The sequence below is a fragment of the Ailuropoda melanoleuca genome, chromosome 2 (genome assembly GCF_002007445.2).
Source record: "Ailuropoda melanoleuca isolate Jingjing chromosome 2, ASM200744v2, whole genome shotgun sequence".
Taxonomy (NCBI): Eukaryota; Metazoa; Chordata; class Mammalia; order Carnivora; family Ursidae; genus Ailuropoda; species Ailuropoda melanoleuca.
In genome coordinates this window covers 21,041,578-21,065,853 of record NC_048219.1, presented here as the reverse complement: position 1 = coordinate 21,065,853, position 24,276 = coordinate 21,041,578, and the positions used below count along the sequence as shown (strand labels likewise).

Genomic DNA, 24,276 nt, shown 5'->3' with positions numbered 1-24,276 from the left:
AGTTAAGAACAATTGGTATGAGGCCCTGGAAAATTTTCACGATGAAAGGCTTACTTGCGGCATAAACTTTACTGGAGAAGACATTATAAATAGATTGTAATCAGTGCTGTGAAGGAAATACTGTGCTGTCATGGGGCAAAGGGGCAAATGAGATAGGATGGTGTGAGATGCCTTCCCTAGGGTGGCAGAGATCTGGGGTAAACAGACCTGAAAGAAAAAAAAAAAAACTTCGTACAGCTTTAATTTTTTAAAAAGATTTTATTTATTTATTTGAGAGACTAGCGAGTGAGAGTGAGAGAGAGAGAGAGAGCAGGAGCAGGGGGAGGGGCAGAGGGAGAAGCAGACTCTCTGCTGAGCGAGGAGCCCCGTGCGGGGCTCAATCTCAGGACCCTGGATCATGACCTGAGCCAAAGGCAGACGCTTAACCAAGCCACCCAGGTGCCCCTGGAATAGCATTTAAAATCCAGAAATCAACTTTCTATCCTGGAACCATGGCCCAGTTTGTCTGTAACCTTGCAGAGAAGGCCCTGGTGCTAGTGAAAACTGCTGTGACTTACTCAAAGCCTCAGTGGGCTAATGGGCAGATTGACCGCATTTTGGTACTATGCCAAGGTTGAGCTGGTTCTTCCAACTACTGCTGAGATCACTACAGCTTTTCAGAGCTTGAAAAAAATAGTCAAGAGTGCTCAGATGGGTAGCTTCAAACAGCTCTGTTGAATGGCTTGGTGGTCGCTGAGGTGTGCATATGATTTTATGTCAGCGAGATCATAAATAAGTGAGGCGTCATTGACATAATGTTTGAAGATCAATCTTCAACATGTTTATATTTGGCTTATTATTTGAGTGTTCTTGGACCATCTGTGATCAGACTGGTATTTGAATAAAATAATGTATCAAAAAAAATCCAGAAATCAGCCCATACATCTATATGGTCAATTGATTTTTTAAAAAGATTTCTTTATTTGAGAGAGAGGGGGAGCACAAGCAGGGGGAATGGCAGAGGGAGAGGGAGAAGCAGGCTCCCCACGGAGCAGGGGCCAAAGGCAGACACTTAACCGACTGAGCCACCCAGGCACCCCTGGTCAAATGATTTTCAACAAGAGTGCCAAGTCAATTCAATGGGAAAACAAGTCTTTTCAACAAATGGTGCTGGAAAAACTGGATAGCCACAAGCCAAAGAGTGAATTCAGACCCCTCACACCACTTACAATAATTAACTCAAATTGGATCAATGACCTAAATATAAGAGCTAAAACCATAAAATTCTTTGAAGAAAACATATATCTTCACAGCCTTGGATATAGCAATGGATTCTTAGGTATGACACCAGAAGCACAAGGAACAAAAGAAAAAAGATAAGTTAGACTTCATCAAAATGGAAAACTTTTGTGCTTTCAAGGATATTAGCAAGAAAGTAAAAAGATAACCCACAGAATGAGGGCAAATATTTGCATATCACATATTTGATACAGGTGTAGTGTCCAGAATAAAGAACTCTTACAAGTCAACAATGAGGGACAACCCAACTTAAAAATGGGCAAAGGACTTGAATATACCCAAGAAAATTGAAAACACAGGCCCGGACAGAAACTTGTACACAAATGTTCAGAGCAGCATTATTTCTGGCGACAAAAAGTGGAAGCAACCCAAATGTCCATCAACTAATGGATACAAAAAATGTGGTATATCATTGAATGGAGTATTTGGCCATAAAAAGGAATGAAGTACTCGATCAACATGGATAAATCTTAGTATTTAATTTTTCCAAGTAATCTCTACACCAAACATGGGGTTCAAAGTCAGGACCCTGAGATCAAGAGTCACATGCTCTACTGACTGAGCCAGCCAGGCACCCCAAAATGGATGACTTTTTTTTTTTTTTTTTTAAAGATTTGAGAGAGGGTGCATGAACATGAGCAGGGGAGGGGCAGGGGGAGAGGGGAAGGAAGAGAATCCCAGGCAGACTCCCAACTGAGCGTGGAGCCCAACATGGGGTTCGATCGCACAACTCTGAGATCATGACCAGAGCTGAAATCAAGAGTTGGATGCTCAACTGACTGAGCCACCCAGGTGCCCCTCACTTAGTGTGTTTTTTAGATTCATCCATTTTTGGGGTACCTGGGTGGCTCATTCGGTTGAGCGTCCAACTCTTGGTTTCGGCTCAGGTCTTGATCTCAGGGTTGTGAGTTCAAGCCCTCCATTGGACTCCATGCTGGGTGCCGAGCCTACTTAAAAAAAAAAAAAATAAAAAAAAACACTAAGTGAAAGAAGCCGGATAGTAAGACCACATATTGTATGATTCCATTTATATGAAATGTCCAGAATAGCAAGTCCATAGAGAAAGTAGGTTAGTGGTTGCCTGAGGCTGGGGGAAGTGTTGATTAGGGGGTGACTGCTAACAGGTGTTGGGTTTCTTTTTGGGTGAAAATGTTTTGGAATTAGTGATGATGGTTGCCCAACTAAATGAGTGTACCAAAACCAATGAATTTATAGTATGTGAATTTTATTTGAGAGTGAGAGAGAGAGAGCATGAGCAAGGGGAGAAGCAGAGGGAGAGGGAGAAGCAGACTCCCCGCTAAGCAGGAAACCCGGAGCAGGACTCGATCCCAGGACCCTGAGATCATGACAGACTCTTAACTGACTGAGCCACCCAGGTGCCCCCGTATATGTGAATTTTAAAAGGGTGAATTTTATAGTATGTGAATTATATCTCAATAAAGCTGTTATTAAAAGAAAAAGGTCTGGCATATTCAAGAAATAAAGGTCAGTGTAGTTGGAGAACAGTGAGTGGTAGGAATTAGTTCGTTCACTCAAAAATATATATTGTATGCTCACCATATGTTCTAGACATTGTGGATACAGTACTAAACAAAATCTTTGTCCTTATGTGCTTAAAATAGCTAACCGGCACTTATATAGCATTTGTTAAAAGTGTGACATTGTACTTACTACTGTGTATCAACTCAATTTTCCTAACACCTCTATACCAGTATTATCCCCATGTCGCAGCACACAGATGTGAAGCCCACAAAAGGTTCTGCAGTCACAGAACCAGGCTGTGTGGCTTCAGAAGCTGGGCTTTTAACCTCCAAACTGTCCTGCCCAAACTGCTTTCCAACTGGACCAACAGAGGAAGGAGCTGACCAGGCCACGGTAGGGTACTCAGAATTTATCCTTTGTGTGAAGGGATGCTATTAAAGGGTTCAGAGCAAGGGATGACTTGTAACGATTCCACTGGCTGGTCCCCTTAGGGACGCATATTCCAGGTGAGAAGATGGGTCAGGTCCGGTAAGGCCTTCACGTAATCTTTCCAGTTGTGTGAGGTGGGTTTTTGTGGCCTCATTTCACAGATGAGGGGGAAAGTTAGGTATCCGGAAGCTTGTAAGGCCTCAGAGCTAGTGCCATCTCTGTGAACTTGCTTCAGCCGAATTTCTGAAGCCAGGCCGTGCAGTTGGGTTAGGGAATGGCACCCTCAACTCACAATGAGGTACAGAATGCGCCCGTTTTACAAATGAAGTAATCGAGGCTGAGAGAGCCAGAACCTGGTCTGTTCAACCCAACTCTTTAGTGTTTCTGCAGTAGCCCATGTGCCCCATGCTACCCACCCACTTCCTGAGGCCTTTCTAGAACACACATTTGGTGGTGTGGCACTTACACTAAAAATGTTCTAGTGGCATATTACTATTTAGATAATTCATGTTCCATGACAAGGAATCTGGAATCCTCCAGTTCCCAAACTGTCCATGCTCTATGCTTGGTTTCTCAGTCCACCTAGAAACTTCAAATTTTTCAAGACCAAACTGGTATTGCTCATCAGATCCTTTCCCATCTAACAAGCCAAATGCCTTCTTTCTTGTCACTGTTGCCACAGAATCCTTTAAAGTACCTTGAGCAGACCGTAACCGACAGAGCACCATCTCCTTTCCGCTTCTAGCTCCTGGCCCAGGAGAGGACCAGGGGCCTAGGAAGCACTGAACACGGCAGGGGCTGAGGCTTTACCGCGTCACTGAAACCGCAGGTGTGGATCTGGCCTCCTTAGGGAGAGTCCAGAATCAGCACTACGGAGAGCGGCAGAAGTGTCCTTAGTCCGAGAAGGTGCAGACCTGTCCCAGGCCCTTCCCACACACCACTCAACAGATTGATTTTTCCCTCTTTCTTTATTGTTAGACACAATGTATAAACACATAAAACAGAAAACAGCAGGGATCCTCTTGGGCCTCAAAACCAGCGAGGAAGGAGGAGATCCCAGAGACTTTTTTTAAAGTACAAGATGTACTGCCTGAACCAAGGGCATGGGAGGGAGGCCAGAGCCAGCAGAGAGCTGGACTAAAGGCTCCTTCCCTCTCCCCAGAGCCAGGATAACCCCACGGAGCCCCCCAACCCGTAGCCGGTCCACACAGGCTGAAGGCCACCAAAGGGAAAACTCTACACCAGAGTCTTCCCCTCCTAGAGAGAAGGGCAACACCCTTCCCATCCTCTTTCTTCCCATTCTTGCTCCGTTGAGGGGTATGACTGAGGAAAAGGAAAGTAGTGTCCCATGTCACTCTGACCCCTCCCCAGCTGCCCCCATACTTAGCATTTACCAAAACCTGTCCCAGCTCAGACCCTGGCCAGACCCGCCAGGTGCCCAAAGTTTGCTGGGGAGGGATGGAGAGTGGAAGAGGCTGGGTGTGAAACCAAACGATCTTTTATTTGCAGTCGTCACTGGGGCCGTTTCTTGTTGCTTATTTGTTTGCTGGCCTGCTCTTCCAGCTGCATGGCCAGGCGCAAGGCCTTGATGACATCTGGAAGGAAGGGGTGGTGGTGCACTGCGGGTCAGCGGGGGTCTCAAAGGCCCCTTTCCCTCAAGGCAGAGGCCCCATCCTCCAGCCACACCCACCTCGCAGCGCTGAGAAGTGCTTGGCTTGCTGGACCAGGGCAGACTCTGCCTTGTTCACGAAGGTCTCCAGGTCGTAGTCTGGCTGCTCAGTCATCTCAGAGAGTTCAAGCCAACCTGGCCCTTGCTGTGGTGACACGGGGGAACCTCATCAGTACAAAAATGACCAAACCAACTTAGCAAATCCTTCCTGTGCCCCTACCATCTGCAACGCAGACGACGTGTGCGAGATGCCCGTTCCTTCAGCCACAGCCCACACTCCGCCTCCTGACCTCCTCCCGCAGAAATCAGCTTGAATTCATCCACTTTCCTGCCTCGAACTTGTCCCTCTCCCCAGGTCAAATGAATGTCACAATCTGTCTTGATACCACACCAGAAATGGGAGCAGCACCTTTATTCTTTCACCCTTCTTGTCCCCGGATCCTACCAATTTGGCCCCTTAAATGGTACCTGAGTCTCATGTCCTCACTCCAATCCCATGGTGGCCATGGCCACACTCCGTCTAGGGACCCACACCTCTCTTGAACTCTTGACAATCTCCTAACCGCTCTTAACTCCACAGTGCCTCTACTCATGCTCTCCCATGTTCCCAAACCAGGCTCCATGTTGCGCCTAAAGCTCTGATAAGACCGTGTTATCTGATCCCACCACACTCCACTTTCCTCCCCTCAAAGGCATCCACTGTCCTCATGACCAAGCCCAGGCTGTGGGAGTGAACTAGAGGTCCTCTAGCATCAGGTCCCCGCTGACGTGGCCATAGCCTTCATCTCCACCATCTGCTCGCTCCTTTTGCTTTGACCAGAGTGAACCTCTCATTCCTCCCGAAAGTACCACGGCCTTTCATACGTTTGTACCGCTGAGCACTCCAGGGAGGGAGGACAGGCTTAAATGCTTACTCTTCATGGCCCCTCCTCAGTTCCAAGCGGCCCAAGCTCCTTTCTGTGCCGCACCCTGAGCGCCCACTGGCAGAGAGCTCTCTCCGGCCGCCCCTCCTGCTGCTCTCCCACAGCAGGAGTCACGGCAGCACCAGCACCACACCTGCCCCACGCTGCCTGCGTGCTGGCCGCTGCTGGAAAAGCGTCTCACTTAACCCTCAGACGCAACCCCCCTGCCTTGCCCGGCCTAGTGATGATAAATGACTTTCATAAGGAAATCAGCTTGTAAGAGCCAGGACTGATGCAGTTTTATTTCAGGGCGTACTATCCATACCTCCCGTTGTTGGTCTTTGGTTTCAGCACAGCAGTTGACATATAGAAAGTACTCACCAAACACTCGCTGAATAAACGAGCCAAGGTCTCTGCATATAAATCACCCTCCAAAGCCTCAGTCAGGAGCACAGAGGAGAGCCACTAGCTCTGGCTAGGAGGATGGAGGGGAAAGGCTGTGCACACAGGGCCAGGCTGGAGAAGGGGGTATGTTAATGAGTTGTTTTAGAACAGCTAGATGAATAGGTGGAGAACGAAGGAATGCTAGATAGAGGCCTGCCTCTTGCCATCCCTATCTGAAGACCTGTGGGAGCAAAGCCCAGGTCACGTTCAAAGAATGGTGCTGAGCACTGCTGAGGGCCTCTGCTGGGATGGAGAGCCAATCCCTCCCTAGCCAGAGCCAGCTCCTCACCTGTATAATCTCCTTGAGCTCCTCCATGGCTCTTTCCTCCAACTCCCTGATCTGAGACATGGCTTCATTAAAGCTGGACATCTGGGAAGATAGTTCCTCCTCTTCCTTGGAGAACTGAAGGGGCCAAAAGGAGAGGTACAACAGTATGGTCTAGTTCCCATCTCAGGAGGCCACATTTCCGTTCTGCCTGGCCCCACCTTACACCTTACATTGCCTGTGATCAGGGACCCATGAGAGCTGGCTTCCATCTCTTCCGTTTCCATTTGAGTTGGCTGCTCCCCACTGGACCCACTGTGGGGGCTCAGCTCCTTGACCCTGAGGGAAGAAGAAGGTCTCAGAGCCCACAGGAGCCTCCCTGGCACTCACAAGACTGCAGCATCACTCAGACCATGAGGCTCAAAGGGAGAAGCAGCTTTGACTTTGGCCTGGAGGACCCAGGCTGGCTTCCAACCAAGACCTGAAGGGGACCGGGACAGACCATCTAGCATCATGTCTGAACTCCCAAGTCTCAGATTCACAGTCACAGAAGAATATACAGTAGGCACTGAGACTCCAGAGTGTCCTCCCTCTTCCTTTCCTCCCTCCTACACCCTCTCCCCCTCCCACTGGCCATGGGTACCAGTACCTGTCTGCATATCTTAGTGTGTTTAAAGTATATTCACAGGAGCTTATGCCTGGAGAGATCATGGCAATCTGCAAAAGGGGGAAACAGGCAGTTAAGGGTCGAGGATCACAGGGCAAGGGCACCAAACTGCCTGCTGCTGGAGACCGCCAGGAACTGTCTGAGCTGCTAACAGCCATACAATACTGGAGCAGGGAGCTAATTAAGCACCCACCCCGTGCCAGGCAATTTGCGCCATGGGCACTGAAAATTAAGGCATCTTGTAAATTGGTTCCCTGCCTTTAAAGGTATATCTGGTTATCCCCCCTGTTGCTTTATCACTTTATTGACCCGCTCACCAAGGTCACATCTTAAGGAGTGGTGGCTCCTGCTAGAACCTTCTATTGACCCAGGCTCGGGCATGATGGTTTAGAGCTTAGTCAGAAATTCCCACCTTCCCTAGTAGGCCAGGAAGAGGAGATTCCTTGGAGGGGAAGGAGGGCAGATTCTAGCTAGCAGGGCTTACAGATAAGATAAGGAAGGGGACAATAATCATTTAAGGCCATAGCCCTTTCCTATTTGTGAAGCTGGGAGCAACGAACCTGAGGGAAGCCATAGAGGAGATGAGAAGCTTCCTCTCCTGCTTTCCCATAGCCCTCCTTCTGAGTTCTGGGGCCCCATTTCACCAGGTAAGGGAGCACTGACAATCCCCAAACCAAGAGCTCCCCAGACATACAGTCAAGGGAGCAAATCCTTTCCTTCTCTCTTGAATAGGCAGAGGAACTTGGTACTAAAAGGCCATGGGCGGGGGTGGGGGGAGGCGGCTGGGTGGTGCAGTCAGTTAAGAGTCCGACTCTTGATTTGGGCTCAAGTCATGATCTCAGGGTCCTGGGATTGGGCCCCACGTTGGGCTTCGCACTTGGCAAGGAGTCGGCTCGAGGATTCTCTCTCTCCCTCTCCCCGTGACCCTCTCCCTGCTCATGCACATACGCTCTCTCAAATAAATAAATAAATCTGTAAAATAAATAAGTGAATAAATAAAAGGCAGCGGGGGATGCCCAGTCCAGATCAAGCCTGGAAACCCAGGTGGCCAGGAGCACCAAGCCTGCTGAGACAGCACTCAGTGTCTTCCTACACCACCTCCAAAGTGACCCTACTCACCATGCAGGTCCTTGAGTTCTCCCCGATAAAGGAGTCCCTCAGCACCTGTGTCAGCTTGCTCTCTCGAAACGGGGTGTGAGCCTTGTTCTGCCCCAGGGCCCTGATGCACTCCTGTGGGGCGGCGGCAGGAGCCACTGAGGTTCTTTCCTTCCTTTTGAGCCAGCCACCCCCTCCCTCCCTCCACCAGAAGCCCTCCAGGCCAACCGCCTCTGGGTAGGCCCTGCTACCTTCAGAGCCAGGAGGCTCTTGTTGATTTCGGCACCCTCCATGCGGGTCTGCCGATCAGCACTGGAAGTGTCGGCGCCTCTCTCATTCCCTGCCAGATCCACCAAAGAGAACTTGCCATGCACTCTCCCTTTGGCTCGAAGAAGAATCTGGAAGCAGGCATGGGAGCGGGAAGAGTTGGAGTTGGCAAATGTCTGCCCAGAGGTCCTGTGTCAAAGGAGAACAAAGAAAGGCTATGAGCCTCTGAGGTTACCAGCCGCTGTGGGTCCCCAGAGTTCAAGCCACCCCACTCCGCAGCACTAAGTCCTCCGGTACAAGGCGCACAGGTCAGGACTCTGAGCAGTCCTGCGTCTTGTCCTGGACTTGTGTTTTGTCATCCAAGGGCAGCAGCTGTCCCTCCAGCTCCAGACCCAGCAAGTTTTCCTGGCAGTGAAAGTACTAGATGCTGTGCTAGGGCCTTGGCCAGACCTGAGGGCCTGACAGCACATGGGGGAGGAGGAGCGGCCTGTGCTGCAGGGACATGGGGAGGAGGAGGGGCTGTCATGAACCACTTGTCAAAGCTTGAGGGCCCTGAGGAGGGCAGCCCGCTCCCTGGACCTCCATAAGCCACCCACCACCCCACTGCACCATGCCTGGTAGCAGAGCACTTCCCTAATTCTATGGAGGAGCTATGACCCCATCACTGCCAGCCTAGAACAGACCCAGAGCTCCTGTCTCCTACCACAGAGGGAGAGAAGAATGAGGAAAAGCCTAGAGAAGTCAGGAAGCATGCTTTGGGGTAAGAGCCTAGAAATAAAGTCTGCCTTGTGGGGGCACCTGAGTGGCTCAGTGGCTAAGCGTCTGCCTTTAGCTCAGGTCATGATCCCGGGTTCTAGGATTGAGCCCTACATCGGGGAGCCTGCTTCTCCCTCTCCCTCTGGCACTCCCCCTGCTTGTGCTGTCAAATAAATAAATAAAACCTTAAAAAAAAAAAGTCTGCTTTGGTAGATTTAAGACACTATGACTCGTTCCTGAAGAGCCTGTGGCCCTGGGTCATCTGCCCTGTTGAGAGTCCTTACGGCAGGGGCCCTCACAGCCGTCACCAAGCTGCAGAGAGCGGCACCGTGTGGAAGCAGCAATGGGCTCAGAGCAAGGGTCTGTCACCTGAACCAGGCATTCGGGTGCCCCTTCCCCTCCCCAGAACTCTGACCTGCAGGCACTGCCCACGTCGATCATCTTGATGACATCGTCGGCACAGCTAACCAGGCGCTCCTGCAGCCCCACCACCTGCACCTGCTGCTTGCCGTCCTCCAGCACACGCAGCTTGGCTTTCTTGTTGAGCAGGTCGAACAGCTGTGCCAGGCAGGGGAACAAGGCCAAGGCCATCAGGTGCCGGGCAGCCCACCCGACACCCCAACTTTCAGGGCCTGTCCCTGCTCAGATAAGTGCTGGCAGCAGGGACGGCAGAGAGAAGCTAAGCTGGGTGGAGGGCAGTACCCTTGAAAGCGGAGTCGGGCTGCCTCAGTTTGCTATGACTCTGCCACTTTGCCAGCTGTGGGAGCCCGGCCCCGTCGGCACCTAACGGCTCCAGGCTTATTCCTCAGCTGCAGAATGATGGCGGTACCACTTCCTCCTAGGTTATTATAGTGATCGAAGGAGCTGAGACATGTGCTTAGCACGTGATCCCATAACAGTAATCCACATTAGCTATTATTAGTATTATCATTGAGCTCCTGCTCTGGGGAAGGCAACTCCGCAAAAGCACGAGTATAGAGGTAGAGAGTACAGAATATAAGGGCTGGAGGAGACAGTGAAAGAGATGAACAGAGAATGAACGTATGCGATCAGGGGAAGAGTAGGAAGGAGGTGGGTCAAGGGAGGACAGGACATACACAAGGCAAAACTCCCACGTGAGAGGGAGCCCTGAGGAGTGTTCCTGCCCTACTTGCTGAACTTGGGCCCCATCTCACCATCAGATGAAACTTTCAACACGTGTCAGGGCAGAGCAGCCCATCAAAGGCTTGATGGCCCACAGGTTGTTTGGTTTCTACAATTTCTAGCCAACCTCCAGGATTTACGAAGTTCAGGGGCCCCAACAGTATAAATAGGGGCTCCTTGCCGGCTAGCTACCTTCCCATTATAGATCTCGAAGAATGTCACATAGACTTCCAGGCCCAGGTTCCGGTAGCGGGGCTGATTCTTCAGGAGGAAGACGTCTCGGGCTATGGGAGAGAGCCTAGATTAAGTAAGCAACCCAGCTTTCTGTGCCCACCCCCAGTGCGGCAGAACACATACTTACAGGCCATGGCATAGATCCCTTTGGATGCATTCTGGGCTTTCCCAGAGAGGTCTCCGCCCATGGTCTGCAAAGGGAAGGGGTGGAAGACTGTTAAAGGGCCGTGGGCCTAGGCCAGAGCGCTACTGGCTCCATCACCTCAGCGGGCCATGGCACCAAAGCTGAGATGCTGCACCAGCCCAGGCATCTGCTGATGGGGCGTCTGGACCAACAGCACTTTCTGCAAGAAGCTTACCTGCTTCCTTCTCAGGGACCCAGTGTGACACCATGGGCAGGTCTGCTCCCTGGCAGGCCTGAATACTCACATGTGTCTTGCCACTTCCCGTCTGGCCATATGCAAAACAGGTTGCTTTTCCCCCTTCAAAGATGGTCTGGACCAGTGGCCTTGCTGTGAACCTAAGAGAAAGGATAGGAAAGAGTATATATCTCTCCTGTTGCTCTTCCACTGCAGAACTCCTGGGGTCTTCAATTCCTCCTTCCAAGCACTCACACGCCTCTCCTGCAAAGTGGTCCCACTTATAAATCTGAAATTCTCCCAGCCAACTGGGGAGGGCTGGACTGACCTGCCAAGAGTAGGCTGGCGGCCTTCACTCTGAGCCACCAGCCCTCACTCTGACCCTGGAGACCCAAGGTGAAACCGTGAGCTTAGTAGCTGACCGCCAGCATAAGAAACACTACAAAGATCAGAGGAAACCCTCTAAAGCAGGAACTTAAAATATTTTAGGCATTGTGGGCCAATTAGGTCTCTGTTGCTTTTTTTTAAGATTTTATCCTTAGGTAACCTCTATACCCGGTGGGGGGTGAACTTACAACCCTGAGATCGAGTTGCGTGCTCTACCGACTGAGCCAGCCAGGCGCCCTGCTGTCACATTTTTTCCAAAAAATGATCCTTTAAAACCATAGAACATTCATTCTTAGTTTGAGAGCCCTTTTTTATAAAAAGGGATTGTGAGCCAAATTTGGTCCATGGGCTGTAGTTCGTCATCCTCTGGTCTGGATCAGTCCTGATAATAGAACTTTCTGTGATAGAGCGCCTGGGTGGCTCAGTCGGTTAAGCATCTGACTCTTGGTTTCAGCTCAGATCATGATCTCAGGGTCAGGAGATCGAGCCCTACGTTGGGCTCTGTGCTCAGCATGGAGTCAGCTTGAAAGATTCTCTCCCTTTGCCCGTGTGTGCTCTTTCTCTCTTTCCTTAAAATAAATACATAAATCTTAAAAAAAANTTAAAAAAAAAAAAAAAAAAAAAAAGCACTTTCTGTGATGATAGAAATGGTCTCTACAATAGCGGCGGCCACATGTGGCTATTAAACACTTAAAATGTGGCTAATTTGACTAAAGAATTGAATTCTGGGACGCTTGGCTGGCTCAGTTGGTAGAGCAGGAGACTCTTGATCTCAGGGTCATGGGTTTAAGCCAAAAAAAAAAACAAACCCAGAAGTCTTAATTTTATTATTTATTTTTAAAGATTTTATTTATTTATTTGACAGAGATAGAGACAGCTAGCGAGAGAAGGAACACAAGCAGGGGGAGTGGGAGAGGAAGAAGCAGGCTCATAGCGGAGAAGCCTGATGTGGGGCTCGATCCCATAACGCCGGGATCACGCCGAGCCGAAGGCAGACGCTTAACTGCTGTGCCACCCAGGCGCCCCTATTTTTTATTTAAATAGCTACATGATGGAGTGCCTGGCGGGCTCAGTCAATGGAACATGTGACTCTTGATCTCGGGGTTGTGAGGTCAAGCCCCACCTTGGGTGTAGAGATTACTTAAAAATAAAAATCTAAACAAACAAAAACTAAAAACCATATGAGGCTAGTAGGTGCTGTATTAATTAGACAGAGCAGTCCTAGTGTTTGCAGAGTCTGCTAAGCTCAGTGGGTAACATGATGGCTGCATAAGACACCGGAAGAACCCCTACAGCCGGCCCAGACCAGCCTCCACAGAGTGCAACGGGTAATACCTCACTTATGAGTGATTCAAGGATGGGGTGCTAAAGATGCAAAATGGGATGTGAAAAGCCCAAGCTGGGCCTTCCTGGTGCCCGGGAGTCGCAGTCGGAGTCAGAGTCAGAGCCAGAGCCAGCTCTGTGATGGCTGATCCAAAGAAAATATGAGGCCAGGAAGGGCCTCGGAGTTCAGTGTGGCTGTGAGTAGTGTACCACAATGTCCCGTGTGGAAAAGAGGAAGGCTGGGGAAGGGGAAAAAAAGAGGCAAGAGGCTAACCTGTAGACAACTTCATTTGAAACTGTCTCATCAAATGCAAAGTCAAAGCAGAAGGCTTGGTTCTCCAGATACTTTGTTAAGTCCACTTTTAACTTGGGTTCGTGGACCAAGAGGAGACACTTGCTGGGAACGGAAATCACATCAATTTCTTTCTTGGCCAATTCTGCAGAAGGAGAGTATTTCAGAGGATGATTCCTGGACACGGAGGATGGCAGTCCAGAGCCTTCTGACTGATCAGGGCTTACCTTGTTTATTTAGCGGGCGCTTCCTCACACAGACACATATCCTGTGCTCTTCGATCTTCAAGAGGGTCAGAGAAGACAACCAACCAGTGAGAGGTCAGAGCAATATTGAAAGAACCCCTCCTCTTCCAGTCCCGTGTCTGGACCAGTCAGGGGCCAAGACCTGACACGAGGACCCTGCCGCTGCTGTTAGTTACTCTAGAGCACAGCAGGCAGCTCCAAATTTCCTTCCCAGTTTTCTCACTCTGCTGCCGACAGGTTTCAATGCTACTTTCAATATTATTAGCAAGGATCTAGCCAACCTATGCAAGCGAGGAGGTGGGAGTTTTGGAGATCAGACTCTCCCATCCAGCCTTACGAGCTCCAACCCACCAAAGGGTACTGAAAATACCTCAAGGGTGAGTGGAGTTTCCCGCAGGCTCTCACTCTCCTTGGGGAAATTTGTCTCTCAATTGTACACCTACTCAGGAGGGAGACGTAGAAACCCTTTGGGTTTACTTACAGGATCAGTCACAGTAAGCGGATGACATTCCAAAGTAGTCCGAAATTCTTTAATCATCCGGGCAAATTCCCAGTTTGGAAAGCTGTTGTCGTACTCCTGTTTGGGACAAGGGCGAAAAAGGACGGGCTGCTGACACGCGGAAATGTAAATGCGCTCAGGGCTCAGTGCTAAGCAGCAGCACGACAGCTCTTTATATGCACACAGCCCTTCAGGGACAAAGACCCCCCCAGTCTTACTTCCTCCCACCCTGACTTGAGGCTGAGAACTCAGGAACAAAGCCCTGAGAACAGAAATTGGCATGGGGGTGCCTAGGCATGCACCAAACCCCTCTAGGAACTAGGGCCAGAGCCACTGTCCCCTTTTTAGTAGACCAGCACGTTGTGATTCCCGAGAGCAATGAACCCAATCGAGGGGAAGTGCTCCAAACGGGAACTTCATCGCAGCACTGCCACCACCCCCATACACACAACTGGGGGGGGGGGGGGGGCAGGCAGCACTGCCCAGCAGCCTCGTTGCCACCGCACTGTGATGGGTGTGCCTATTGATCAGCATGAAATATTCCTCACCCGAAGGCTTAAAAAAAAATATCTGACTTACTTGTTCTCTGAATCCTAATGAGAAACCAGTTAAATTTCCTAGATACCAGAACTGGAGCCTCAGAAATGCTGGGGCCCAACTGTATCTCTTTGCTGGTGACGGTGCAGTTAAGGACATCTGTCCAAAAGCCCTTGACCTAAGAAAAGTACCTGTGCCCGCTTTATTCTCATTTCGGAGTTCTGGGCCCTCTTCTCTTCTCGCTTGTTCTTCATTTTTTCCATTTCCTTCACAATACATGATTTCCTCCGAACTGTGGGGGAGGGGGTGGGGAAGAAGCCCACTGTTACCTGTCTAGGCCAGCCAGCCTCCTCTTCAGCTGCTGTACTGAGTCCTGGGCTTTTCCCAGGACTAGGCCTTCCCTAGACCCTTGCTCTTAAATGACCGTATCGCAAGGAGAGGCAGCAGCAGGTGTGACTGTTGGGAAGGCCAAGCCTGCGAAGTAAAGACTTACACAAGCACTCTAGGCCTAACCCAAGCTCTCTCGGCGCCTCTGTGGCATTTTCTCAACAATCAGAAGAGGGGATACCATCCCTGATTGATCTTGATGGTCATTCTGGGTTATTCTTCAGGTGTTGGCCAAGACTTAAGCTGTGACAACATCTCAACTACATCAGAGGGCCCCTGTCAACTAGTGGACACAGGGTCACCTCTTGTGAAAGACTGATGCCATAGCCACAGTAAAACATGCCTCCGTGTGACAAACATGGTTTGAACTCAGGTGCCAAAGCAGGCTGGGTTTGGGACATGATGGAACAACCTGTCCTACACCAGGAGCAGGACAGCAGACAGCTCGGGGTATCTACCTGAGTTCACAGGGTTTGCAGAAGAGCTGCCTCGGATGGAATGGACTTGCTCTTCCACCTCCTCGCTGACCATCGTCAATGGTATTTCAGCCACTGCCGGGCAGGAGGACCTAGGGGGGCCAGCTGTGGGGGAGGAGTGCAATCGACAGCTGGCTCAGCAAGAGCTCGGGCTCCCACAGTGTGAGCAGGGCTTGGGCTTTTCCCTTCACCTCAGCCCACACCCTGAACCCAGTCAGTCTCTCTGCAGGGGTTGGCTCCTGGGATCAAAAATCTTGGAGGGTGGGACGCCTGGCTGGCTCCGTCAACTCTTGATCTCAGGGTTGTAAGTCTGAGCCCAGTGTTGGGTGTAGAGATTACTTAAAAATAAAATCTTTAAGGGGCACCTGGGTGGCTCAGTCGCATGACTGTCCAACTCTTGATCTCGGCTCAGGTTGCGGTACCAGGGTGGTGAGAGCGAGCTGCGCTTCAGGGGGTTCCGCTTTACATTCTCTCTCTCCCTCTCCTTCTGCCCCCCACCCCGCCGCTCTCTCTCTTTCTCTAAAATAAGTAAATACATCTTTAAAAAATAAATAAATCTTTAAGTTAAAAAAAATATGTGTATACATATATATGTCTTAAAGGATATGTAAATAGCTCGGTATGGACTTCATCACGAAGGAAAAGCCTCTAAAGGCCTGAAGACTTTAGGCTTGACCCAAACGTGGGTTCTCAGGCCAGGGCTTTCTACTCATTTGGAAGAAAAACCAGGCCTTTCTGACTTCTCCAAAGCCTTGGAGCCTGGATGGCTAACAGGAACAGACTGAAAAGCCAGGAATAACAGGAAACTGAGCGAGACACCTGGGTCTCTCAGTGGGTTAAGCATCTGCCTTCGGCTCAGGTCATGATCCCAGGGTCCTGGCATCAAGTCTGGCATCAGGCTCCTTGCTCAGCAGGGAGCCTGCTTCTCCCTCTTCCTGCCTCTCCTCTCTCTCTGACACAAAAAAAAAAAAAATCTTAAAAAAAAAAAAAAAAAAACACCAAAAACAGTAACCTGAGCAACAACTAAACATAACTGATTCAACCCAGAAAGGTACATGCCATGATAACTCATTACTTTGCATATCTGGTTGTGACCCTTTTGTTTACCTTCGTTTTATTAGAGCTGAATTTGATACACGTAAGATGTAATGATTGTATATCTTACAAAATCTGTACCTGCTTTATCTAATAAAAGTTCACAACTAAAAATATTGTTAGTTTTTTTGTTTGTTTGTTTTAAGATTTTATGTATTTGAGAGAGAGAGCGAGCATGAGCAGGGGCAGGGGCAGAGGGAAAAGCAAACTCCCACTGAACAGAGAGCCCTACATGGGACTCAATCCCAGGACACTGTGGTTATGACCTGAGTCAAAGGCAGGTGCCTAACCAACTGGGCCACCCAGATGGCCCTAAAAATATTTTTTAAATTTTATTTATACAAAGTCCAAAAAGGGAAAAAGTACTTTACGCTATCAGAAGTCAAGATTATAGGTACCCTTAGGGGCTAAGGAACTGGCAGGAAGCTTGAGGGGGACTGTTGGGATGCTATTAATACTCTGTTTGATCTGGGTGTTAGTTACATGAGTGTGTTGTTCAGTTTGTGAACTGTATACTCAATGATATATCTGCTTTTCTGTGTATATATTATGTTTCAATGAAATTAAAAGAGTAAAATTAAATGATTTCCAAATAAGGGAGCAGTGCGTGAGGACCGAATAGAACTGAAGCCAGGGGAGTGTAGGATTCTCAGGATATTCCAGAACAGGGACAGGGCAATGTGTGAGGAGCTGTTCCAGAACCGCGAACAGGAAAAACAGACTCATTACTCACTGGGAGCTGAAAACTGCTTGCGGGAATTTGTAGACGCTGGTAGCTCTACCTCCATGTCATTCTCCTGAGTGGTAATGCGAACCTCTGAGACAGTAGACATTCGAGTGGAGCGGCCGCGGAGACCTGAAGAACCAAGGGCAGTGGCCCGTCAGTGCAGCGAGAGCAGGAGGGCCAATGGGGACCACTAGGAGGCAATCCTCCAAGATCCTGTATAAGGTGAGACTGGTCCAGACCACCAACTTCCCATTCCTTCCACCCCCAAAAAAGGAAAAATTAGAAAGGCCAAGTGCTAGTGACCTCCAAACTAATCTGTTTGTTCTGCCCATCTGAGAGCTCTCAAGAGCAAGGACGTCTCCCATAAGAGCACCTGTCCTGAATAAATGGAGGGACCTACAGCCAATCTGAAATCCTTTCTGAAAAAACAGACCTAGTCTCTGAAAAAAAAACATTATTAAACCTTAACCACAGTAACACCTACCACCATACAATCTTCCCTTATTTCAAAACAACACTGTAAGGTAAATATCAGTATTCCCATCTGATGGAAGGGGGGCATGAAGGCTCAGAGAAATTAAGCGACTTGTCCATTGTCACTCAATTAGTAAGTGTTGGAGCCCGGATGTGAACTCAAGACTATCAGATTCCAAACTCTGGGCTTTTCCCCACTGCTCCAGGATGCCTTATGAAGCCAGGCCCAGGCCATATCATCAGATCACTACATCAGCAGGGTCAGCGACACTGACTTTCTGGAATCTTAGAAGAATGCTTAACTGAGAGAAACAACTGAGTTATATCTGAATTCTTGTTACCTTCTACCCATTTATACAGTTTCCCTCTGTAAGTCAGAAACTTGGAAATAGAACACATGGCATAACGCAGGCAAACAACAACTTGTACTGAATTTCTGATCTCCTAAGTCTAGGCTGATCTGATGGCTCTGTATAATCCATGTCTTACATTAAGAGCATAGATTATTATCATTTTCCTATTTCCCAAAAGATTTGTCAGCTTGTGTTTCATTTCCACTGCTGAATAGCATGCACCCGTATTAGGATTTGTTTTTCATTGGGCTGTGGCAATGTCCTCTGAGGACAGTAAGACCATTCCCATTTCTCTTGCATGTCCTTACGGTACAGCTAGCAAGAAGGCCAGCACCCCACCACTCAGGCCCAGCCCAAGCTTGCAATTGCACCACCTTCCACCTGGGATCCCCCCAACCTGAAGCTCCAGGCAAGCAGTTTCTGGGCCCCTGCAGTAGTTGGACCACGTCAGGACCGTGATCACCCCTGGCTGGGACAGGCCACGAAGGCTGCGAGGGATAGCTGGCTCTGAGTCATAAGCTGGATTTCTTGGGCAGTTTGCACCTAACGCCACCCCACCCCTAAAGCTACAGACTATTGTAGTCAGAGTTGGTGTAAGTGGACTGCTTCTCCGGAGAAAGCACAACTGTCTCCTAGACTTCAAGGCAATGCTATTATTTTCCCCACCCCACCCTACCCGCAGATCTCCACAGCACCATCGACTGTACTTCTAAACAGCCCAGACCTAGCTTTCCTCTCGGCCTGCTCACCACCTCACTCCGAGGCACACTGTTTCCGTGACAAAAGAAAACAAGCCCACCAGTGGCTGATTATTGCTCCAGAGGCTACAGGAAAGGCTTCTAGGCCAATTGGCAAATTTCCCAAATGCATCAGGTCCTTGGGAGGTTGGCCTAAGGGTTGGATACTTTTTTTTTTCTTAAACACTTTTTTGAGGTATGATTGAAATACAAAAAGCTGTAGATATTTATTCAACTCGTTGTGTCTGGACATAAAGTAAACACCCATGAAACTATTATTATAATAATCAATGCCATAAACTTACCCGTCACTTCCTAGGTTTGTTCCTGCTCCCTTTGTTTTGTATTTCGTTTATTTTTGTTTTGGTGTTAATATAAGATCTACCCTCACAGTAAAATTTTAAGGATACAATACAGTGTTGTTAACCACAGACCAGATTTTTTACATTAGATCTCCAGAACTTATTTCCCATAAGTGAAGTTTCTCCTGAAACTTTGTACTCTTTGACTAAAATCTCCCTATTTCTCCCTCCCTGTAGGTTGGATTCTTCCTCACTAAGATGCTTGGAAGACAGTGCAGGACTCAGCCCACATAGAGCCACCTGCTAAAGTGGAGCAATGAGTCTATGCCACAACTTCCTGTGCCCCAGGAACGTCATTCCAGGCACAAACGCCATGACGATAAGCCAAGAGAAATCCATTTACCTTCCTTCGGAGCAGGAATTTTGGAGTTGACTGATCTGCGTTTTTGTTTCTGAAAAACAGAACAAACCATCACAATATATGGTTCCTGTCAATGTTCAAGGACCTATCTTAGGTCCATGTGTTATGCTGAAGTCCTAGGCAGTCCCAGAAAATCAGCAAAAGCTAACAAGCCAACCAGATCATCTGGGGCACATGACAAGCACCTACCTGGACCGTTACATTCTCCTGCAGGGGCAGATTGTCCTTTGGGTGTAAGGGAAGAAGTTGTAAAAGTTCTGGGTTTATTGCGGCCACATCATCAAAATCAATCTGCAAAGAGCAAGTAAAAAGTTTCAGCGGAACAGCATAGCTTCTTCAATCCAATTGTATCTCCGCAACCAAGGCTACCCCTAGATTCAGAATTTACCAACTTTAAGATCCACCAAGTACCAATAACTATAAACAAATAGTCCTTATTCACGGTTTACCATCTAGATGGATATTGGTTCCTGATTGCCAAGCCAATGGTAGATGTCAGTGATGAGAACGAGGTAAAGAGGAGGGCAGACAGGCAAACAGGTAGTCCACAGTAGATCTAGGCCACTTGGCTTCCCTACTGTTCTGCCGGGCCGTGGGGTCCTGCTGGGCACAGTCCCCTGAGCACCTCTTGCTGGCTGACACGGAGGAGCAAACAAGTTCTAACTGTCCCGGAGATAGTCAAAATGGAGGGCCCTTCCGGATCTTATGGGCGGGCACAAGTTCCCGAGAGCTGCGACCTAACCCTAAGTCTTCCTACATTTTCTACTGGGCCCAGAAACTTCTTCCCCAGTCACGGCTTCCTGCTCATGCCTTCCCTACTTCCTGCACATGCCTATAATGAGGTCACAATTCTAGGTTTACATCACCAGAGTCCTGCAACCCTCTAGGAACAACTGAAACTTCATCGCACAGTTCGCGGCGGTTTATAACACAGCACCAACTTGGTTATCAGCAGCTCGGAGAGACCAGGGTGAAAGCTTTACCTCCTACACATGCAAACTGCACTTATTAACTAGCTTATTCAAACAGTAGGCACCGATAAGGCAGTAGTGGGGAAGTATTCAAAGATGAATGAAGACAGATTGCCCTTGCCTTCAGTTAGCTCATATTCTAATGGAGAAGTCGTATGCGCAGAGGACTAGAAACGAGGGCAGCCCAGGACAAGGAGAGAATCACCAAATGCAAAAGCTGGCAAGTACTTTGGTAACCACACTTTTGTCCCCATTTCTTGGATAGCTACAGACCCTTACTACACACTCCCCCTGTTTCTGACACTTAAACCACAGAAAACAAACGACATAGGAGACCAATGATCAAACAGTACTTGTGACATTAACTAACTCTCACACTGATGATTCAGGGTGCACAACCCAGGAGGAAGGAGTAAGAGCGACAGTGTGAAGGCAGCAAGGCACCAGACATGGTCACAGGGTGGGGACCGGACCCATCTGTCCCTGGCCCAGCATACTTTGGAAGAAGAGTGACTAGTACAAAGAAAAAGGCTGACTGGGGTCAGATCCTGAAAAGGCTTTGCATGCCTCAGTAAGATGTTTAGACCTTATTCCAAAGGCAAACCTGAGCTGGAGTGAAGCCCAACACGAGCTGTATTTCTAAACAACGAAAACAAGCTAACAAAAATCACAAGGAGGTATTAATAGCTGGTTGAAAAGAATTTTAGGAACCTCTTGACTCAAGAGCAGATAGTGTATTCAATCCTTTTATTTCTCAAATCTACTACCTAAATAACTGCATACCTACCAAAAGGACTATGCTAGGCAAGTCCTTTTCATGTGTTATCGCATTATGCTCCATGAAAGAAGGTCCAGGTCTGTCTTATTCACCTCAGTGTCCCATCTGGCATTTTGGAACCAGTACAAAAGAATCTGTTGAATAAACCCTCACAACAACCTTATGAGGTAGATATTATCATCCTTGCTTTTTGGTGAGGAAACTGAACTTCTAAGAAAGTTGGAAACATGCCTGAGAAAACAAAATAGTGGCAGAGCCAGACTAGATTCCAGGTTTTCATACTTCTAGCCCAGTGAACTTCTTACCACACCACAATGCCTCTAAAGCTTAAATGCCTTAGTCACATTTCTCCTCTTCTCAAAATCTTTCCGAGGCTCCCCAGCACCCACAGAATAAACCTTAAACATCTTAGTGCCAGAGATGAAGACCTTCTGGTCCCCTTTTTCCAATTGTCCAGCACCCCGAGCCTTCCACTGCCTGGAGCAAGCTTCTTCACTAGTCTCTACGAGGGCCATCTCACTGTTGCTGCTGAGCCTTTCCGTCCCACCCCCACCAGTCAAGCTCATCCTCAGTGAGCTAGCACCTCTGAGCTGCTCTGGCACTATTCATCTGTGCCGTTTATCACAAGTTGCCTTCCGTTATTTGGTGCTTTAGAAATACTTTTGTCTCCTCATGGGTTATCAGTTTTGCTCCCCAAACTGATGTCATTGGTAGTTTGCGCTCAGAAGCTAGGGTACACAAGCAAGGTTTTAGGATTCTGTGCAGTTTGTCCTCTACAAACACACCAGAAACTGTTGATTGTTTCAATTTAGACCAGGCCTGGCTAAATAAAACCCTAACGTATCCACGGAGGACCATGTTTAAGATTAGGGAGGACAAGGCAGCCTCAGAAACAGGGCTCTCACAAGTTCCATTTCCACACACATCTTTTTGTTTTTTTAAAATAATCTCTCTGCCCAACAAGGGGCTCGAACTCAGGACCCTGATATCAAGAGTTGCACGCTCTACTGGCTGAGACAGCCAGGCGCCCCTTCACACAAATCTTTTAGGGAGGAAGGTGTTAAATGTGGTAGAGGCATTATCATAGAACTTACCTCTTTGCCCTTTGTGGCATCTCCTTCTGTCCATTCCACTGAAACGCAGGATTTCTCCAAGTTCACAGTCCTTACGCTGGCACTGTGGATTATGCCTACGGTATGAAAAGTCCAGTTTACCCATCTTTTTCACTTTTAGGATCGCACAGAGACTCTAATGTGGCGTTGACCTGAAGGAAGGGACTGCTGCCTATTTCTTTCCTTTTAACACTAGAAGACGAATAAACCTCCTGGCACCTTGCCTTTAGACTATCCCGCCCTGAGGTAGGTAGGCAACAGGTCTTAAAACTGAGCTGCAGGGGATAAGGATCAGCTCCCACTCAGAAGAGAGCCTACAGTGAGGTGAAGGTTTGTCTGGGCAGAGAAGTCACTCTAGTCCTTAAGTACTGTTCCTCAACACGTACTGAGGCTCTGGTGCCCTCAGGTTTCCCTACCTCACTCCTGACGGTTATGTCTGACCATTCTCCTAATGACAGGGTATTCGACCTGCCAGAGACGCGGTAGCTACCTAACCAAAAAAAGAGGACAGAATTGCACGCTCCTGGAGAGCGAGGATCTTTTCTGCCTGATGAACCCTGAATCCCAGTGCCTGACATCCTGCAAGTGCGCAATATTCAGAGAAGAGTAAAGGGGTCAGGAAGCTGAGGTCTCTACAAAAGCAAGGCATTTTCAGGGGAGAACTCTGGAGGCGAAGTGAATCTAGCAACCCTAACTTCCCTAGGAGGTCCACTGACGTGGAGGAGCCCCGCCCATTTCCGAGGACAGGGAAAGGACCCACCGCCAGAGGAGGCCCCTGGACCTAGGTAGAAAAGACCAGAGCCAGTGCAGACACCCAGACCAGGTGGAGGCGGGGGAATCCCCAACAGTCTCTTGGCCCTGCTGTTTGGGGAGGGAGCAGTAATTTCAGCCGTCTCTCAGCCCACGGGTCCCCTTGACCTCGCGACCCCGCCCCTCACCATTACTGCGTTGGATCTTGATCGTGAGACCGGGAAACAGGCGGGCCTGAAGCGACGAGTCCATGGCAGTTGCCGGGAAGAGAAATACGAAATGCAAAAAACCCCCACAGCTCCACTAATCCTATCCAGACTTAACGCCGCGCAAACCGCCGCAGTTTAAATCCCGCGCGCCAGCGTCTTTCAAACGTCATCACGCTGCCACCGGCCTCGTTTCCGCCAGTCCGCCGCGCCCTCCACTGCCTATTGGGATATGTAGTCTCGGGTCGGTTTTCCGGCGCCTAGGACCGCCCACCCGCGTGGCCACACCCCCGAGCGCTGGGCCTTCTGGGAGCCTGGGAAGCTCCACTTGGAGGAGGGGCTGGTTGTTCCTGGCGTTGTACCGCAAGTTCGAGTCCTTCCTGGATTACCCAAACTGAGAAACTCCAATATGGTGTTTGAGACCGAGAGCGGTGGGGTCCTTCAGACATGGGTTTAAATCCCCACTTCTTCAGTTACTAGCTCAGTGACCTTGGGCAGTTTAGAAACTGGACTTGTGCAGTTTCCTTTGCACAATGAGGAGCCTGCTTTCTCCCTCACCGAGTTATTGCGAAATTTAAATGAGGAACTATGTTTAAAGTGCCTGGGAGACACATTACCTGGACATTTATTATCTACCACGTGCTAGGCATGATGCTGGGTGCTAAAGATAGTGAACAAGACATAGTTTTTGCCCTCCTTGACCTAACATATCTGATGTGAACAGGGAACAGAAAGATGTAACAAGTAAATTACAAAATGTCTAAGTGCTCTGCGGGAAACTGAGATCTGAGATAGAAAATAATGGAGAACCTACTTTAGATAAAGTGTCCAGGGAAGACATCTTTGAAGTGATATCTAACCCGAGTCTAGAGAACAAGAAGGAACAAACTATGACAAAATGGAGGGCAAGAAGGTGGAGAGCATCCCAGACTAAGATCTGAGGATAGCATGTGCAAAGGCCCTGAGGCAGGAAAGAACTTGATCTTGTTTGAAGAACTGAAAGAAGCTATTGTGGCTGGAAAGCAAGAGGAGAGGGGTGAGAACATGTAACCCACAGTAATAATTTTGGCTTGTATTCCAATGAGAAGTCATTGAAGAATTTTAAGCAGATGAGTGACAAGATCTGAGTTACATTTGATTTTATGTCTATCAGACTTGCTGATGTGTGGACAACTGATTTGAAGAGGGAAGACTGGAAATGAGATCATTTAGTA

General features: G+C 48.8%; 1 protein-coding gene and 1 pseudogene across 2 annotated transcripts; one reads left to right on the top strand and one right to left on the bottom strand.

Moving 5' to 3' along the window:
• Nucleotides 1-491: 491 nt before the first annotated feature.
• On the top strand, nucleotides 492-884 carry LOC109490715 (annotated as a pseudogene).
• A 3,254-nt stretch (nucleotides 885-4,138) lies between these two features.
• Nucleotides 4,139-23,248, bottom strand: KIF2C (kinesin family member 2C). 2 transcript variants are annotated; one of them, XM_002926316.4, is made up of 21 exons: nucleotides 23,045-23,247; nucleotides 22,089-22,183; nucleotides 19,435-19,536; nucleotides 19,228-19,276; nucleotides 16,965-17,087; nucleotides 15,119-15,241; nucleotides 14,465-14,565; nucleotides 13,719-13,814; nucleotides 13,220-13,274; nucleotides 12,975-13,137; nucleotides 11,061-11,151; nucleotides 10,759-10,822; nucleotides 10,590-10,681; nucleotides 9,670-9,812; nucleotides 8,483-8,687; nucleotides 8,256-8,366; nucleotides 7,119-7,186; nucleotides 6,703-6,808; nucleotides 6,494-6,607; nucleotides 4,880-5,003; nucleotides 4,139-4,784 (listed from the first exon to the last, which is right to left on the bottom strand). In XM_002926316.4, exons 1-21 carry the CDS (start codon nucleotides 23,106-23,108, stop codon nucleotides 4,702-4,704), a joined length of 2,172 nt encoding a protein of 723 aa, XP_002926362.2. In that variant the 5' UTR covers nucleotides 23,109-23,247; the 3' UTR covers nucleotides 4,139-4,701. The 2 variants fall into 2 exon arrangements, with proteins under 2 accessions (XP_002926362.2, XP_034507136.1); XM_034651245.1 differs by lacking the exon at nucleotides 15,119-15,241 and having other exon boundaries at nucleotides 23,045-23,248.
• Nucleotides 23,249-24,276: the final 1,028 nt, after the last annotated feature.